Genomic DNA, 17,444 nt, shown 5'->3' with positions numbered 1-17,444 from the left:
CCTCCCGACTTGTGTCAGTAAATCATCTTTACTTTCCGTGAAGTCCCTAGGGCCTCCCGCCTCAAGTCCTGCTTTGCAACTCGGCTCAGGACGACAACGTGGGGTAGATGATCCAAATGCAAACTGCAGTTTTGTTAAGGAAACTTAGAAGCTTTTCCTGCCTCCTCTTGAAAAATAAGAGCTGTAGATTTGCCCACCATCTGCAAACACACACAGCAGCCTCCTCACCGGGATGCCAACTCCTTCTACCATTCAGTCCTAAATGCCAAAAGACCCCATTAACACACATTGTACTCAGAGCGCTCATTAGCTTCTATCAGTGGCAGCAAATGGCATGGAAATACAACAGATTTAAGACGATTAGTCAGATGTCTCAGCTCAGGCCCCCTAGTTATTCACAAATCCAGTCCCGACTGATCTAGAGAGATGGGTGGGGGTGGGCCTGGGCAGATACTCCTTCTCTGCTCAGAGATGGGGAAAGGGCAGGGGCCCCTGTAAGCTGCCCATTTGGCACCCTCTCTGTAGCTCCAAATCTTGTCGCCACAACATGGAAGGGCCTGAATGGTCAAAGATTTTAAGCTTGGAAATAAAATTCTGCAAGAAGAAAAGCCAAACTGTGTCACGCAAGACCATGAGCTACATGTGAGTCTTCCTTCTGGTGACAAAACACATTTCACCTTCTTCATTAAGTGCCCGGAAGAAATGTTTGTTTCTATGGGTTGTGGAGGACAGCTCGATGTGCATTATGGGAGCTGTTCTCAACCCTCATTGCCTGACACAATCACCCAGAGAACATCGAAAAAAAGACCAACGTCTGGAACCTCAACTCTAAAACTTTTCTGCGGCTGGTTCTCGTGGATCTGAATGTCAGTAATTAAACACGCAGCCCTGCTTGGAACCAGTGCATGCGGGGATATTCCCAGCATTTGTGGTGTACCTCAGTCACCTGGGGAAGGTGTTCAAAATTCAGAGAATGACCCTGCGGGGCTGGGGAGGGGCCTGGGAACCTGCATTTTAAAGCGGCTTCCCTCTTCATTCTGATGCTGCTGACCCCTGGCCACACTTTAAGAAGCACTGCAGTCAGGAAGAATGGGGTGAGGCAGAAAACTGTCATTCGGGGTAAGAATGCAACACACAATATTACTGAAAACACATTCATGGAAATTCTTGTGTCGCTTGGTAAAATGATCTCCTTATGATGTTAAACCCGTTGCTGTTGAGTTGATTCCGACCCATAGCGACCCTACAGGACAGAGGAGAACTGCCCCATACAGTTTCCAAGGCTGTAAACTTTACGGAAGCAGCCTGCCACGTCTTTCTTCCGCGGAGCAGCTGGTGGGTTTGAACCGTGGACCTTCGGTTAGTAGCCAAGTGCTTTAACCACTGTGTCACCAAGTCTCCTTTTATTAAGTGGGGGTGGGGGGACCCTAGGATGCAGATCATCGTCAGGGTGTGAGTTCAGGTTTGGAACACGCTCCTCTGAATAGCTTCTTTGGGTGTGATGGACAAAAACATCGGGAAGGAGACACTGGAATGTTCACAGCAATTGTCGCCAGGTGGTGGGATTGCGGGTCACTTTAATTTCCTTCTTCTAATGTCTCCAGCCTCTCCACATGAAGCACCCAATTAGTTGGATTCCTCAATATGTGTTTTAACTTACTACAGTTAACATATATTACCTTTATACTACATAGCCCTGGTGGCATAGTGGTTAAAGAGCTTGGCTCCTAACCAAAAGGTTGGTGGTTGGGACCCACCAGCTGATCTGAGGGAGAAAATACCAGGCGATCTGCTTCTGTAAAGATTACAGCCTAAGAGACCCTATGGGGCAGTTTTACTCTGTCCTACAGGGTCACTATGAGTCGGAATTAACTCAACGGCACACAACATCAACAACCTGTACATTAGAGAAGAAGGTACATTTTTGAAGACAGAGAACATATTAGGCCTAGAGGGAAAAGACTTGGGTTTGAATTCTACCTCTTACCAGGTCTACGACTTTTGAGAAGCCATTGCTTCCTGGATGTCCCTTCCCCAGACTATAATATGAGGGGCAGGGTTCCTCCTGAGGGCAACATGTAGGGATTTTCTGTTCCTGAGGCTGAAACACTAAGATTTCCCCCTTGTACTTGGGCCCAATGGGACCTTCACTGAAAAGAAGACACTTGTGCATTGGCGGGCCTGGTGTTGTCTGCCTGTCTAACGTCTCTGGTCCCCCAACATTAAGTGCCCAATTAGCCAGACACTCTAAGTGGCTGTCACTCTCTAGTTATGTGTTTCCATGCCTGATTAACTTTACGACTGCTGCTCATGCTTGGCATTCAGGGAACACACCCGTCACCAGGCTGGGGAGCCGCTGGTTACTAAGTCTGGTGGACACCTCCCATTTTCCGGAACGCTCCCAGAGGCCCCAGAAGGGGTATCTCCCCTCCTCTGGGCACCAAGGAATGACCTCTGGAGGTAATGGGAAGTAGATTCCCGACTTGGTCTGACCGAATGGATGCAGATGGACTGTTCATGCACGTGACAAATATTTGTGGAGCACTAACTATGTGCCAAGTAGACATTAAGAATCCAATGGTGAATAAAACAGACGAGGTCCTGATATTCCAATGAGGGATTCAGACATCATTTAAATAATCATCCAGGTAACATAATTACACTTGTAATGAGTGCTCTGAAGAACCAGTATGGGCAGGCATGAGAAGTCACAACAGAGGGACATGACTAGTTAAGAAGGGCTCTCAGAGGAAGTGACCATGGAGCTGAGACCTGAGGATCAGGAGAAGTTGGCCCAGGAAAGAAGGAAGGAAGAGCACTGCACAGAGAGGGAACAGCATGTGTGAAGGACGTGAGGCACAGTCAGCGTGGCTGGTGGGCTGAGCGGAGGCAGATGAGGTTGGAGAGGTGTGCAGGGGCCACACCATGCAGGTCTTTAGTCTAAGAGTGATGGGGCAGCATTCAAGGGGTTTAAGTAGAGGAGACTCCACTCTTCCCCCCATTTTGGAGCTGACACATAGACATGTGAATGGAGCCCGGGGAGGCTCAGAGCAGTGGGAGTTTCAGATGCTGCAGCAACTCCAGGTAGAAGGAGACGAGCCGGTCTCCAGACTTCGTCTACACAAGAGGAAGCGCCAGGTCCTTTGAACCTACAAGGCTGGCCTGAATGGGTCTAACTCAATGATGATAAAGTGCAGTGGAAAGAAGGGCTTGAAATGCCATCACGGGCAGGGCCAAAGTGTCTTGAGCGTATGAGCTTACCATCACTGCTCTAACAAATTATCACAGACTTAGTTGCTCCAAGTATCACAGATGTATTAGCTTATAATTCTAGAGGGTAGAAATATGACACAGGTTTCATTAGGCTAAAATTAGGGTGTTGGCAGGGCTCTGTTCCTTCTAAGGTCTCCAGGGGAGAATGCATTCCCTTGCCTCTTCCAGCTTTTAGAAGCTGCCTGCATTCCTTGGCTCAGGGATCCTTCCCCATCTTCAAAGCCTGAAGCATAATATCTTCCAAATTCTCTTCAGTTTGACCCTCCTGCCTCCCTCTTACAAAGATCCTATGATTACACTGGGCCCATCTGAATAACCCAGAACAATCTCTTCCTGTCAAAAGCTTTAATTTAATTATACCTGCGAAGTCCCTGTTGCTAGGTAAGGATACATATTCCCAGATTTTGGGGATTAGGATGTGGCCATCTTTGGGGGGCATTATTCTGCCCATCTGCCACCCAGGCTCTATTTCCACTGGCTTCAGTCTGAGTCGGGTTTTAGCCTTCCTCTCCAGAGCAAGGTTTGGGCCACTCCTACCTGCCTGGCTACAGATGCCAGACAAACCAAGCTTTGGACTCTGTGAGGTTCTAATCACCTTTTCCAGGTGAGCATGCTCAAGCCCAGGGACATGTAGACTCCTAACCCACATGCACGCCTGCAGACACACGCATACTCTTTCTGAATTTAGACATAGAGGCAGTTATACCCAGGGATGTGTGGGCTCCTAACCCACATGCATGCCTGTACACATACACAAAACACATAAACACACACACACACACACATTTTGAGAATTTAGACACAGAGGCAGTTATGCCCAGGGATGTGTGGGCTCCTAACCCACATGCACAGCCTGCACACACACACACACACACACACACACACACACACACAATTTCAGAATTTAGACATAGGAGGCTGTTACGATGCAGGGACTGGGTGCCAATTCTTGAGTGAGGTTGCCTGGGTCCAAACCTGGGCTTGGCCACCTCTTAACTCTGTGATCCCAAGAAAGTTACATAACCTTTCTGTGCCCATTTTTTAATCTATAAATTAGGGAAAACAAAGTCCTTACCTCCTAGAATTGTTGTGAACATAAAATGAGTGTTTACAAAATGCCCAGAACATGGCAACTGCTCAGTACAGTGGCGGTTAATTATTTCTCCTGGAAATATGTAACTTTGTAACTCTCTGTACTCACATTGTTTCTTTGTAACCAGGATGTTATAATCTGCCCATGAAATCCATTTTCTCAAAGGGCTTTCAAAAGGGCTACAGTGACTAGAAATTGATAGGACTCATGTGTCCATCTTAAACACACACCTGGGAGGACACGTGCTCACATAAGGAAGTGCACACCGGGAGAGGTGCAGGTCCATATGCACACGGGAGCACACACGTGCACGATTAAGATCTACAGGCAGGAAAACACCTTCATATACGTGGCTGTCCACACCCAGCCCCAATCGGCTGTTTTCCACAGACAAAGATATTAGCCAAGTGAGGGGCTACCTGTCAATGTTTGTTAAGCTCAGGCTCCCTTCGGAAGTCCAAACTGGCCTCAGAAATGTTCAGGCAACTGCTTTCGAGCTTTCATACATACCAGTACAGTTGCAGGGTCTAGTGGAGGAGAAGGCTAAGGGACGGAGCACTGCTCCAGGAAGTAGGCTTCCTGCGGCATGCCACGGAGCCCGAGGACGACACTGCCCGCCAAGGTGTGATGAGTTTATGTGCCGAGTCCTGATCAGTGGGGAAAATGGGTTCCACCAAACGAAAAGATGGCGCCGGAGCAGCTGTCTTTAGAAGTAATGGTTGACTGTGGTTATGCAATGATTCATAAAAATGCAGCAAAGTGGAAGAGCGGATGCCATGTGGTCTCTCTGTCTCTCTTGTGCACACATGTGTGCACACACACGCACACACAATCACCCATTCCAGGCTCATGCTGTTCTTCGGGTCACCCTAATTGCCTAGTGGGGGAGACTACCGTGAGTTTATTAAACTTGGTGCTTTCTAAAGGAAATGACTGCTGTGATGGGGGCCGGGCCTGAGGGTTTAGCGCTGGGGTCTCTCAGGAACTTGCCCTTAAATGACTGAACCGCTGTCAGGAAGCCATGTGCTAGCATTTCAGACTCATTAATTCTCACAGTCATTTGTGACTGTCACCCCCTGGGGACTCGTAGATCCCAATCTCTCTCCTTGATGGATTGGTGAGTAGGATTCCTGCTTGGGCTTCAGCACTTTGGTGGGGGGAGCATCCTGGCTCACAGTTGGGGAGCATAGGGAGAAAGAGATAGCTAGCAGGTTCAGCTGGCCCAGTACAACACCAGGCAAGAAGCTGGGCCATTACTGACTCAGTAATATCCGTTGCTGTCGAGTTGACCCAACTCATAGTAACCCTATGGGACAGAGTAAAACTGCCCCATAGGGTTTCCAAAGAGCAACTTGTGGATTTGAACTGCTGACTTTTTGATTAGCTCTTAACCACAGTGCCACCAAAAAATAATTAAAAAAACCAGGGCTCCAATAATAGTAATAGTTATTGTTTATGATCGCTACCTATACCAGGTGCTGTGCTAAGCACTTTGCAGGTACTGTTTCCCTTAATTCACCCACAACCCATGAGATCAGCTCTATTATTCACTCCCATTTTTCAGATGGGGAAACCGAGGCACCCAGAGTGGGAGTCACTTGCTTAAGGGCACACAGCCATGAATGGCAGAGGTGGGACAGGAAGCTAGGTCCAGCTGCCCAGAGGCTGTTACCCCCTTGAAAAGAGTGAAATCTTAGCTTCATTTCAGTGCCTATGGTTGGGGGCTCTAGCATCTCTGCCCACCCTTTCTTGTCTTCGAAAAACAGAGTTAAATGAATGTCATGCTGAGGCCCGCAGGGAACAAGGGTCACCATGGTGGGGAGGAATGAACCATCCCATTGATAGAAAAATCGTGGGAGACTGAACCAGTTAGCCAAGCTGGACATCTGACATACCCTGTAAATTACTGGATTCCCTAAATCCCTGAAATCACTTGTCATTTTCCTTCCCCACCTACACTCCCAAAAGCCAGTGGGGTAAAGTGGAAAGACAGATTCATGTTCAGAACGTGCTTTGGCTATATAAAGGCTGGGTATTAACTTCTCTGAACTTCAGTTCTCCTGGCTGTAAGCAGAAATAAGTCTCTCTTGGTGAGGACATAATGAGGATTAAATGAAATATAACGTATTTGAAAGTTCTCAGCACAGTGTGAAGCAGCCCTGGCGGCGCAATAGTTAAGTGCTTGGCTGGTAACCAAAAGGTCTGCTATTAGAAACCGGCAGCCACTCTGCAGGAGAAGACACAGCGATCTGCTCCTGTAAAGATTACAGGCTAGGAAACCCTATGGGGCAGTTCTACTCTGTCATACCGGGTTGCTATGAGTGGGATCAACTCAACAGCACACAAAAACTACACAATAACAGCACAGTGCATGGTGATAAATGTTTCTTTCTATACAGAAGAACAGAGAAGTGCTTTAACCCTGCAGCCAGCCAGACCAGGTTCACAGTCCCAGTTTCATTACTTATTCACTGTGTGACCCTGGGCAAGTTGCTTAAGCTCCCTGTGCTTCAGCTTCCCCATCTGTAAGATAGGGGTGATATTAAGACAGACTTTTTTTTTTTTTTTACTGCATAGGCTGTGGTGAGGATTACACAAATGAACCTATCTGAAGCTGTGAGCACAGTACTGGTATGTGGTGCTTTTCAAGAGTGGGCTATTGTTGCCATTTTCCCAGAAGTTGCAAGAAAATTCTGTTTGATTCTTTTCCCCCTTGGGAATCGCCCAGCAGAAGGGCTAGAACAGTGATTCTCCAAAGAGATCATTTGGCAACGTCTGGAGACATTTTTTCTTGCCATAACTGGGGGTAAAAATGCTACCGATATTTAGTGAGCAGAGGCCAGAAATACTGCTAAACATCCTACAATGCTCAGGACAATCCCCCACAACAAAGAATCATCTGTCCCAAAATGTCAGTAACTCCAAGGTTGAGAAACCCTGGGCTAAACAGACTTGGAGACCATCTGGTCCAAGTCCCCATTTTACAGATGAGAAGAGGGAGGTCCATGAGGTTAAAGTGATTCAATGAGAGGCTTAGTCAGCTTGATTACTGGTTCATTAATTCAACGTGTAGTTATTAGTTCTCTCTTTTATGGCAGGCACTGGGCTGATTGAGAAAGCTTCCATTTTCATCTTATATAAACCTTGCATGAAGTAGTAAGGCTGGATGGACACTAGAAAACACTGGCCCAACCCCTAGGAAAACTGAAGTATGACTTAGTAGTTCTTAACATTGTAGAGGGGTTCACAGTACCCCCCAAATCAGACAAAAGCTAAAAATAGTATTTCTCAAAAAATGCACATAAATGCATGCATAAATGTGCTTATAATATGAAGATGCCTCCAAACCCCCAAATCTCATCCACAGAACACCCCGGACTCCAGGTTAAAAAAGAAAAGCCCTCTTTTAGAAAGAGAAGAGTATTAAAGACCTGGCTTGGTGTCAATCTGTCACCCCACAGGAATGATGCCTACCAAATTAGATGTCACAGGTCCCAAGTGTTATTGCTCACTTCTCTCTCTGTCCACATTTCAGGAAAATTCTGTGCTAAAAGAGATGGGGATGAAGGAAGCCGGATGGGGGCTGGGGTGGTGACAGGAATACAACAGATTCTGTCAAATACAGGCCTCCCTGTGTCTCTCTGACTTCCTCCTCCATCACAGTGTCTGGACACCAAGGTTAATGACACATTCTAATTACTTTTTGGGGCCCATCTGTCTAGGGGAGCTGACCTCGAATGGAAGCCACACAGCTGCCTGTCCCTTTGCAGGCAGGATATGTAAGCAAATGCCTTTGAGAAGGTCTTGTGATGCTGAGGGTCTGGACAGAAGCACAATGAGGATGTAGGGGACCTATCCACGGGAAAGAAAAAAACCAACTGAAATACAAACTTTCCTAGGCAAATTGTTGAATTCCAGACTTAGTATGTCCTACAAGTGCTGATGACACTCTGTCCTCAAAGACCCCTTTCACACTCAGCAACAGTCAGTTGCCATGTTTGTACAGCCTGGTACCTCTGGCCAGACTGGATTGGCCAAGGGGCCAGCATCCAGCAAGAGCTGGGCCAATAGGAGCCCCTTCCCTGAGAATTTGGAATTAGGACTAAGAGGAGCTGTAAAAACTGGGGAGTCATAGTATGACTATCTTTTCTGATACAAGGGATGAAAAGCAGCTCTGTCTTGCAGCTAAGCTATGTTCCTGCTCTCAGATCCCTTGAGACATCTTTGAATCCATATTAAATTCTCCTTCTTGCATAATGTGGTAAAGTCTCCAGAGATGGCCATCATCAATGCCTTCCTTCCCTGTACACACACGCCACCGTTCACATTGGGAGATGGGATCTATTTCCCTCCCCCAACAGAATGTGGTAGAGGTGATGCCCTCCCAGTTCCAGACTTGGCTTTTAAGAGGCCTGGCAGCTTCTACCTTTCCTGTCCTGGGATCCAGCTACCCTGCAAAGGATCTCAGGCTGGACTACTGAGTAAGGAAAGATCACAAGGAGAGAGAGAGGCCACATGGACAACACCAAGGTACCAGACATGACAGTGAAGTTGTCTTGGATCATCCAGCCCAGCCTGACCACCAGCTGAATGCAGCTGAGTGAGCGACCTCAGCTACCACCACTTGAAGCAGAAAAACCACCCAGCTGAGCCCTGAATTCTTAACGCACAGAATCAAGAAAAAATAATGAATTGTTGTTGCTTGAAGTCACCAAGTTTAGGTGGCTTGTTATACAGCAATAGGTAACTGAAACAACCTAGCTGGAATTCATTTTCTTTCTTGCAAGCAAAGTATCCTAACTAAGAAAACCTGCCACAGTCAGAATCAGCAGTGTTTTCTGTTATAACAAGGTCGCCATCAGTTGGCAACTAACGACAACAGCCATAGTCAAGGCATTCAAAATAAACTGTGAGATCCCACTTGGCGAAGCGCTTGAATAAGGAATGAGGGGGCAAAATGAGACCACTTTCCCTTTAGGCTTTTGTCTCTGGGGATGCTGAGGAGAGCAGAGCTGGGGGCTGAGGAGTGATGGAAGGTTTAGACACCCCTTGAGCAGAAGGAAAGGGACTCCAGGGAGGGAATCAGCCCTGGTTTGCTGTGTGACCTGGGGTTCCCCAGGGGCTTTCCGGGGCAGCTAACTCTAGCAGAAGTAACCTAGGGAGGCAGTGCCTCCTGGTAGTCTGAGGGCCGTTGTCCTCTAGAAGACTCTCAGAGCCAGGGCAGCATGGAGATCAGCTCTGGCAGCTTTGGAGGTGCAGACAAGTCACTAAGAGCTGGAAAGAATCACTGAGCCAGCACTGAAGGGGGTCCAGCTTCCAAAACCTCCCCCTAAACCTGAGCTATTAAAATTCCCGGGTTCTCATTCCCACAGCCAACTCTTCAGACAGGGATTGGACTGGACTATGGGATAGAAAATGATACTAGTGAAGAAGGAGCTTCTTGGATCAAGTAGACACATGAGACTATGTGGGCAGCTCCTGTCTGGAGAGGAGATGAGAGGGCAGAAGGGGGTCAGAAGCTGGCCGAATGGACAATAAAATAGAGAGTGGAGGGAAGGAGTGTGCTGTCTCATTAGAGGGAGAGCAACTGGGAGTATATAGCAAGGTGTATATAAGTTTTTGTATGAGAGGCTGACTTGGTTTGTAAACTTTTACTTAAAGCACAATTAAAAAAAAAAAAATTCCCGGGCTCTGCAGAGACTAGGAATTCAGGGATGGGCCTTCAGGAACAACATATCTAACAGTTAAGAGCACCGTCCAGAGAGTCGGCCAGCCAGAGTTGAGCATCTTGGCTCTATGTGACCGTGAGCAAGTGACCTAGTGTCCATAAGCCTTAGTTTCCTCACTGGCAAAATGGGGATAATAATAGCACATGCTTCATAGGGCGGAGAGGAGCAGTTAATGAGCTCATCCATAAAAAGTTTTTAGGTACAGTGTTTGGCATATAGTAAGTGCTCATTAATGGCACCAGCTATGATGTTTATTTATCATGTGTATTACAACAATTTCACACCTCTCCCAGATGGCCTCCACTCAGGTCACAGAAAAGGAAATTCAGCCTCACAGAGTTGGCATGAGGATGGCACTGGACCGGGCAATGTTTTGTCCTGTTATACAGGGGGTCGCTATGCGTCAGAACTAACCTGATGGCACCTAACAACAATAGCAACAACGACATCTGCTCTGAGAGAGCAGCCACCGGAGCACTGTGTGAGGTCCCCCACCAGACACCAAATACTATAGAGCTGGGCAGGGATGAGTCTGAGAGTCAGACTGATCTGTTTCATTTGACAGGTGGGGAAACTGAGGCCCCAAATGTTCATTAACTGACAGCCTCAGGTTCTGAAGGGGGAGACCTAAATGGCATCCTGTTCTTGTCTTGCCCCATGTCTGGTGTTTGGCTTCCCTTTCATCTGGCTCCACTCTGATCACCTCCCTGGAAGCATGGGTAGAGCAGGAATTAGGGCAGTTTGGGGCTAATAAGACACAAACAGCATGGAGTTTGCCTCTGGCGATGCTACCAGCGAGGGCTGGCTGCTGGAGGGTACCACGAAACAGCCACTGTCAGAATCTTCCCAGGCACTCTCCCCTCTCTGGGAAATCAGGCAGAAAACACACCAGCCAGCACAGGTACATTTAGTCACCAAAGGCTTGGCCAAGCTTCCCTGGAAGCCTCTCAACTCTCCAGGGGAAGCCAGAGGCTGCTGGAATTCCAGGACTTGCCAAACAGGAATCATGGGACATAATTCTAGAACAGAGGCCTTGGCCAATGTCAACAATAGAGCTTCCTCAGCAAACTCATCGTTAAGTAATTGCTTCCTTTCATTGGGCATTTGCTCTGTGCCAGCTACCATGATAATCATTTGCAAGCTAATTAAACACCAAGAAGTATGTACTAATGTTATCTTCAGTTTGCAGATGTGGAAATGGAGGCACAGAGAGGTTAAAATGGCGTACCTGAGGTTATACAGGCAGTAAGTGGCAGAGCTGGAATTTAAAGCCAGGTCTTTCTGACTTTGGGACCCCAGCTCTCATCCACCATGCTATCCAACTATGTCACCAAGTTAATCCAGGGAATTTGGCAGGACATAGAGGATGAGTCAGGGACCCTATCTACCCTGGTCCAGAATATTCAAGCTGAGATCTTCCCAGCCCACAGAGACCACCTTAACTCTGTACAAACTTAGAGGCAGCCGTATTTATACAACATGGCCTGATATAGCTACAGGTGATTGAATGAGGGGGGCACCTGACATAAGCCAGCCAGTCAGTCTCTTCCCTGGGAATCTGGACTCTGAATTACAAGATTCTAAACTCTCCAGTCTCTTGGCAACAGGAGATGTGGAAAGGAAGTGATGGTGGTGGGGGGTAGCCATTGTCTGCCATGTTGTTTACTCATTCATTTAACGAATATTTTACTACCCGATATTGAGGACACAGCAGTGAACTAAACAGGCAAAACCCTTTGCCCTCGGGAATCTTATAATCTAGTGGGGGGAGACATATGATAATCAAAAAAATATGTAAAACACAAAAGATGTTAACTGGTGGTAAGTGCTATGTAGGGGAAAAAAAGATGGGGGGGGGGTTTGCTTCCAAAATCAGGCTTTTACCCTGAAAATCCATACTCCTCCCTCCTGCAAGGCTTGAGGCCCATTGTCGTGTGACGTGAACACACAGGCACTCACACACACACACAGTCACACATCCAACCCTGGAAAATTCTCCACTCCTGATATATCTTTAAGACAGCAAGACAAAAACCCAACCCTACAAGCAAGCCCCTCAAGACACCTCTCCTCAGCAAATGCCCAGGGAAGCTGAGAGAGGGTTGAGCATGAAGCTGACACAACCTCTGGAAGGTATTTATTTGTCAATAGCACCTCTGAGTGAAATTATCTGCAGGGGCTCAAATCAAAGGTACCCACTTGCTGTGTATTCCTAGCATTACTTTTACCTCGTTCAAGTGTGTGGGGAGGGTGTAAGCAGGTGGCAAAGGCTGCTCCTGGCAGGAGGGCCTTCAGGAGGGACCTGGGGATGGAGGTGGAGGTCCCAGCACCCTCTCTCATTTCCAGGTTGAGGCTGCAATCTTGGAGGGCCACCCTGTTGGCCTCCTGTCTCCCAGCATGTGGAGCTGCTGGCTAGGGAATCGCCCGTTTCCACCTGTGCCAAGAGCTCCCTTGGACACACACACTCACTCTCCTTTCTTCCCAGTAACTCCCCCTCACTTTCTTCACTCTGACCATCACCCACACTTTCCCCCACTCCTCCTTCTCAAGCCCATCCACATCCCTTTCCCTCTATCACTGTCTCTGCTCGATTGTGTCACTCTCTTACACATCCATGACACAGCCTTCTAACAGCCCTTTTTTCATTTTCTCTGCCTACCTTCTTCCTCCTTCCTACTATTCGGAAACACTTAATATTGTCCGTACATTCATCACCTCGGTAAATCCTTACAACAACCTTGTGGGATGATTACTGTCATCGTCCTCTTTCTGCCAGGGAGCAAACTGAGGCTCCGAGAGGTGAAGCAAAGTGCCCAAGAGCCACAGCAGGCAAGCGGGGAACTAGATGGAACCTCAGTCTCTTCGAGTGCAGACCCACCGGGTTAACCTCTGCTGCCTCACCGGCAGATCAGCTTCTCCAATACTCTTACAGAATTCATTTCAAAGGTGCTATCTTCTGCTCTCTCTTTTAAACCAACTCTATTTCCTCCTCACCCCACCCTCAGCTGTGCATCTGGCATCTACAGGGCCAGTGTTTCTAGAACAAACCTATAGGAAGCTGTAAGCAACTGTGACACCCTCTGCTCACACTCCCTTCCCCAGCCTCTGGTGACAAGCTCCCATTTCCCTTTCAGAAGACCGTACCCCTTCCCCATCTTTAAGCCATCCCCGCAGAGAACCTTCTGCCCAGCCAACCCCCAGCCTGCTCTCTCCTCTATTCCCTGTTCTCTTCCAGCTCTCCTACCTCCTTGGACAAGGATTCCAGTTCTGCCTGGGTAGGTGGCCTGGCAAGTCACAGATGACAAGCCCCAAATGCAGGGCTGCGCCACCCAGCACACTGACAGCACAGGTCCTGACAAGGGGCCCCAGGGCCTGGTCCTCGTGCCCCAGTGACTCTCAGAATGAATGGGAAGTGTCAGGCCTCACCCGATTCGCTCCTGCTCCATCTCTTCCATCTTCTCAGCTCGAGCAATTACCCTATTGATGATTTCCTTCTCCTCATCTGTCAGCTCTTCCTGCTTCCTCTGTCTGTCAGGCTGGCCACTGGGGTGGACGGACCAGCCTGCCTGGAGCCTGAAAAGTAATTTGGTAAGGTGTGAGCATGGACAGATAACCCAGTAAACAGTGTAGTCATTAGGCAGTTCAAAGCCCTGCTGGGAAACTCATTGGATGGGAGATTATGAGCAAGAGAGTCATGTCTCTCAGAGCCTCAGTCTGCTTATCTGTATAATGGGACATGTATACCTTGCTCATAGGGTTCTGATGAGTTTATTCCTATTAAGTGCTTAGCACTCGACAGACAATCTGTAAGAGGCATTTGCAGAATCATTGTGCAAATCTGGAGGGTAATGGTGTTCTCAAGAAAAGAGTCCAGAATGGTAGGCTTCTCTAACTGGAGTGGAAACAATTCTGGGTAGGTGATTTGAAGCTCTGGGTCTCGGGTGGCCCCAGGCCTTCCCGGGCACAAAGACATTTTGTTTGAACCATACAATGTGTTTCAGAAATTTAAACTAATTGCCAAGTAGGTTTATAAAAATCACTTGATTTTACATGGGCATCTAGCAAAGGCTTCTGTAGTATTTGGAGTTCCGGCCCCTAATCCTCTTAGCTTTTTTACTTTAAAGCAAACCCTGACATAGTGCCTACTGTGTGCTGGCATTACCTCATTCAGTCCTCACACCATTCTACCATGTGCCAGCCTTACCTCACTCAGTCCTCACACTGTCTCTACTGTGTGCACACCTTACCTCATTCAGTCCTCACACCATCTCTACCATGTACCTGCCTTACCTCACTCAGTGCTCACACTGTCTCTACTGTGTGCCCACTTTACCTCATTCAGTCCTCACACCACCCTACCATGTACCCGCCTTACCTCATTCAGTCCTCACACCATCCTACCATGTGCCCACTTTACCTTATTCAGTCCTCACACTGTCTCTACTGTGTGCCTGTCTTACCTCATTCAGTCCTCACAGCATCCTACCGTGTGCCCATGTTACCTCAGTCATTCCTCACACTGCCCCTACCGTGTGCCCACACAGAGAAATTAGGCCACTTGCCCAAGGTCACGTGGCTGGGAAGTGGCCAAAGTGGGATTCAGACCCAGGTGGCCAGCACACTTATCCTCCACAATACGTAGAGAACTGAATGCCAGCCTTGAGTGGCGCCGGTGGCAGACCAGAGGATCAGAGGATGCCGGATGCAGAGTTAACGCTGTGGTCTACAGTAAACTGTTGTCATCTCCACTAATCACGTGGTCCGTGCCACAGGGCACTGAGGTGCACCAGCTACGAGTGGAATACAGGTTAAACACCACCAGAAATTCTTGTCTCTGATAGGAGAAAAAGCAGTAGCTGCGAGTCCTCAGGAGCCAGTACCCCGTTAGCTGCCAGCCTCTATGACTTCCACCACTCTAAGCTTGTCAGCAGGCATGAAACTGCCTTTTGATACTCGAAGTTGGAAATTAAAAGCCCCATCTTACTCCCACCTCCCTGCTCCTCTGCCATCCTCCCACCTTAGCTGGTTTGTTCAGAACAGCAGAAAAGAAAGAGCTTGTAAGGAAGGGAGCTGGGGTCTTGAGGCAAGTCTCGTGAGAAAAGGAAGGAAGGAGGGTTTGGCCTAAGGAAAGGAAACGTGCCTTGGGTGGGGGATAGCTGTAGAACAGGGGCCTGTGGGGTGAGCAATTGCTTTGAACGCCCTCAGAGCCCCCTGCTCAGAACCTCCAGTGGCTTCTCACTGGCTTAAAATAAAACCCAGAACTACACAGAGGTGACGGCTATGAAACATTGGGAGTATACAAAATGCCATGGAAATGTACTCTTTAAAATGGCAAATTTTATGTTACATGAATTTGACTTGAATAGAAAATAAACAAAAATGGTTTTCTTGCCCATTCTGCAAATTCCTACACGATCTGGTCCTTGCTTGCCTCTCTGTCCTCATCATCCCCTTCTCCCCCTGGTCACTGTGCTCAAACTCCCCTGGCCTGTCCACTTTCGCTTGAACAACCAAACCTTGGTTTTTGCCTCAGGGCCTTTGCACTTGCTGTTCTCTCAGCCAAGAACATTTATCCCCACAGATCTCCAAGGCTGTGCCTCCTCTTCACTCAGGTCTCAGCTCAGATGGCAGCTGCTTCCTGGCCTCTCATCACCCAGGTCCACTTTCTTCACTGCACCCACCACTAACTGAAATGATCCTTTTTATTTTCTTGTTTACCTGCTTACTGCCTCTCTCCACCCTCCAGAATGTAGATTCCAGGAGGGCAGGGACGTTATTCCATCTGGTTCACTGGTGTGCCCATGGCCTTTAGAACAGTGTCCAGCACAGAGTAAACACATAAAAAACATTTTTGAATAAGACACAGTCTCTTGTGGTGAAAAAAGAACGTTACACGTCTAATCGTGTGATGCACGGGGAGACTAAAGCAATGAACATTACTAAGTCTGTGGTCAGGGAGTGCTCCCTGAAGAAGTGACATCAACGCTGAGGCTCAGAAGAGAAGTCGTGCTGTGGAGCTTAAACTTCAGGCTCTTCCCCCACCCACCCCTTGCACAGGGACCTTTCAAGGCCCTAGGAAGGTCCTAGTAATCCTTATGTTATTTGTTATTATGTTGTTTGTAAACTTTGAAAATACAAGATATTTTTATGTTTTTCTTCTTGAAGAGGGCTCCTAAAGCCAGGGCTGGTCCCTGTGTTGAGACTTGAAAGATAAGCTGGAGTTGGCAGGGGAAGGGAGAGGAAGAGATTGTATCTGGCAGAGAGTCTTTGCAAAGGCCTGGAGTAGAGAGAGTGAGAGACAAGACTGGGGAGGTGAAAGAACACCAGTATTAACAGCCTCGAAAATGGCCTCCTGATACAACAGTGTGTCATCCCCTCCCCAGTACTGAATCTGGGGTGATCCTACGTGGCCAAGAAAACGCAGCAGAAGCAGCAGTGTGACTTCCAACCCTAGGTCAAAAAAGATATTGTAGCTTCCACCTTGGTCTCTTAGATCCCTTGCTCTAGAGCAAGCCAGATGCCACACTGTGCAGATACTCAACATCTCTGTGGAGAGGCCCATACAGAAAGGAACTGAGGCCCCCCAGCCTATAGCCAGCACAAACTCACCAGCCACATAAACAGATTCCATCAATCAAAGCTTCAGATGGATGACTGTAGCCTCAGATGACATTTGACTACAACTGCATGAGTAACCCTGTGCCAGAACTGCCCAGCCAGGCCACTCTCAAATTCCTACTAACAAAAACTGTGAAAGATAATAAATGATTTTGTTGTCTTAAGCCACGAAGTTTGGGGGATTGTTATACAGCAGTAGGTAACTGGAAATTCCAGTCCAGCTGGAGGATAGAGGGAGTGCCACAAAGCCCAATCTACAGCATCTGTACTCATTCCCTGTTGTTGCACAACAAATTACCCCAAATTTAGCAGCTTAAAACAACACACATTTATTATCTCAGTTTCCATGGGTGAGAGGCACGGCTTAGCTGGGTCCTCTGCTCAGGGTCTCCAAGGCCACAGTCAAGTTGTTGGCCAGGCTGCATTCTCATCTGGAGGCTCGCCTAGGGAAGAATCTGCTTCCAAGCAAACTCAAGTAGTTGGCAGAGTTCACTTCTTTGCAGCTGTATGACTGAGGGTCCTGGTTTTTGGCTAGCTGTAGGTGGTGTCATTCCCAGGTCCTAGAGGTTGCCTGTAGTTACTAACTGTGTGGACTTCTGCAGCTTCATGTGGGCTGCTTATCTGATCAAGCCCACAAGGAGAGTATCTAGCTCCTGTCTGCTAAGAAAGAGTGAGTCCTATATAACATAATCACAGGAGTGATACCCTATCACCTTTGCCATATTCTACAG

At 47.9% G+C, this 17,444-nt stretch overlaps 1 protein-coding gene across 3 annotated transcripts in view; it reads right to left on the bottom strand.

Annotated features, from left to right (window-relative positions):
• Positions 1–17,444, bottom strand: part of RPH3A (rabphilin 3A) — a 284,485-nt gene that overhangs the window by 38,807 nt on the left and 228,234 nt on the right. For all 3 annotated transcript variants that reach the window (XM_049866506.1, XM_049866504.1, XM_049866505.1), the window contains one exon: positions 13,522–13,668. In XM_049866506.1, coding sequence (XP_049722463.1) covers positions 13,522–13,668 — 147 coding nt within the window. The remainder of the gene's footprint in view (positions 1–13,521; positions 13,669–17,444) is intronic.

This window comes from Elephas maximus, chromosome 22 (genome assembly GCF_024166365.1).
Source record: "Elephas maximus indicus isolate mEleMax1 chromosome 22, mEleMax1 primary haplotype, whole genome shotgun sequence".
NCBI lineage: Eukaryota > Metazoa > Chordata > Mammalia > Proboscidea > Elephantidae > Elephas > Elephas maximus.
This window is presented reverse-complemented; position numbering and strand designations above follow the sequence as displayed.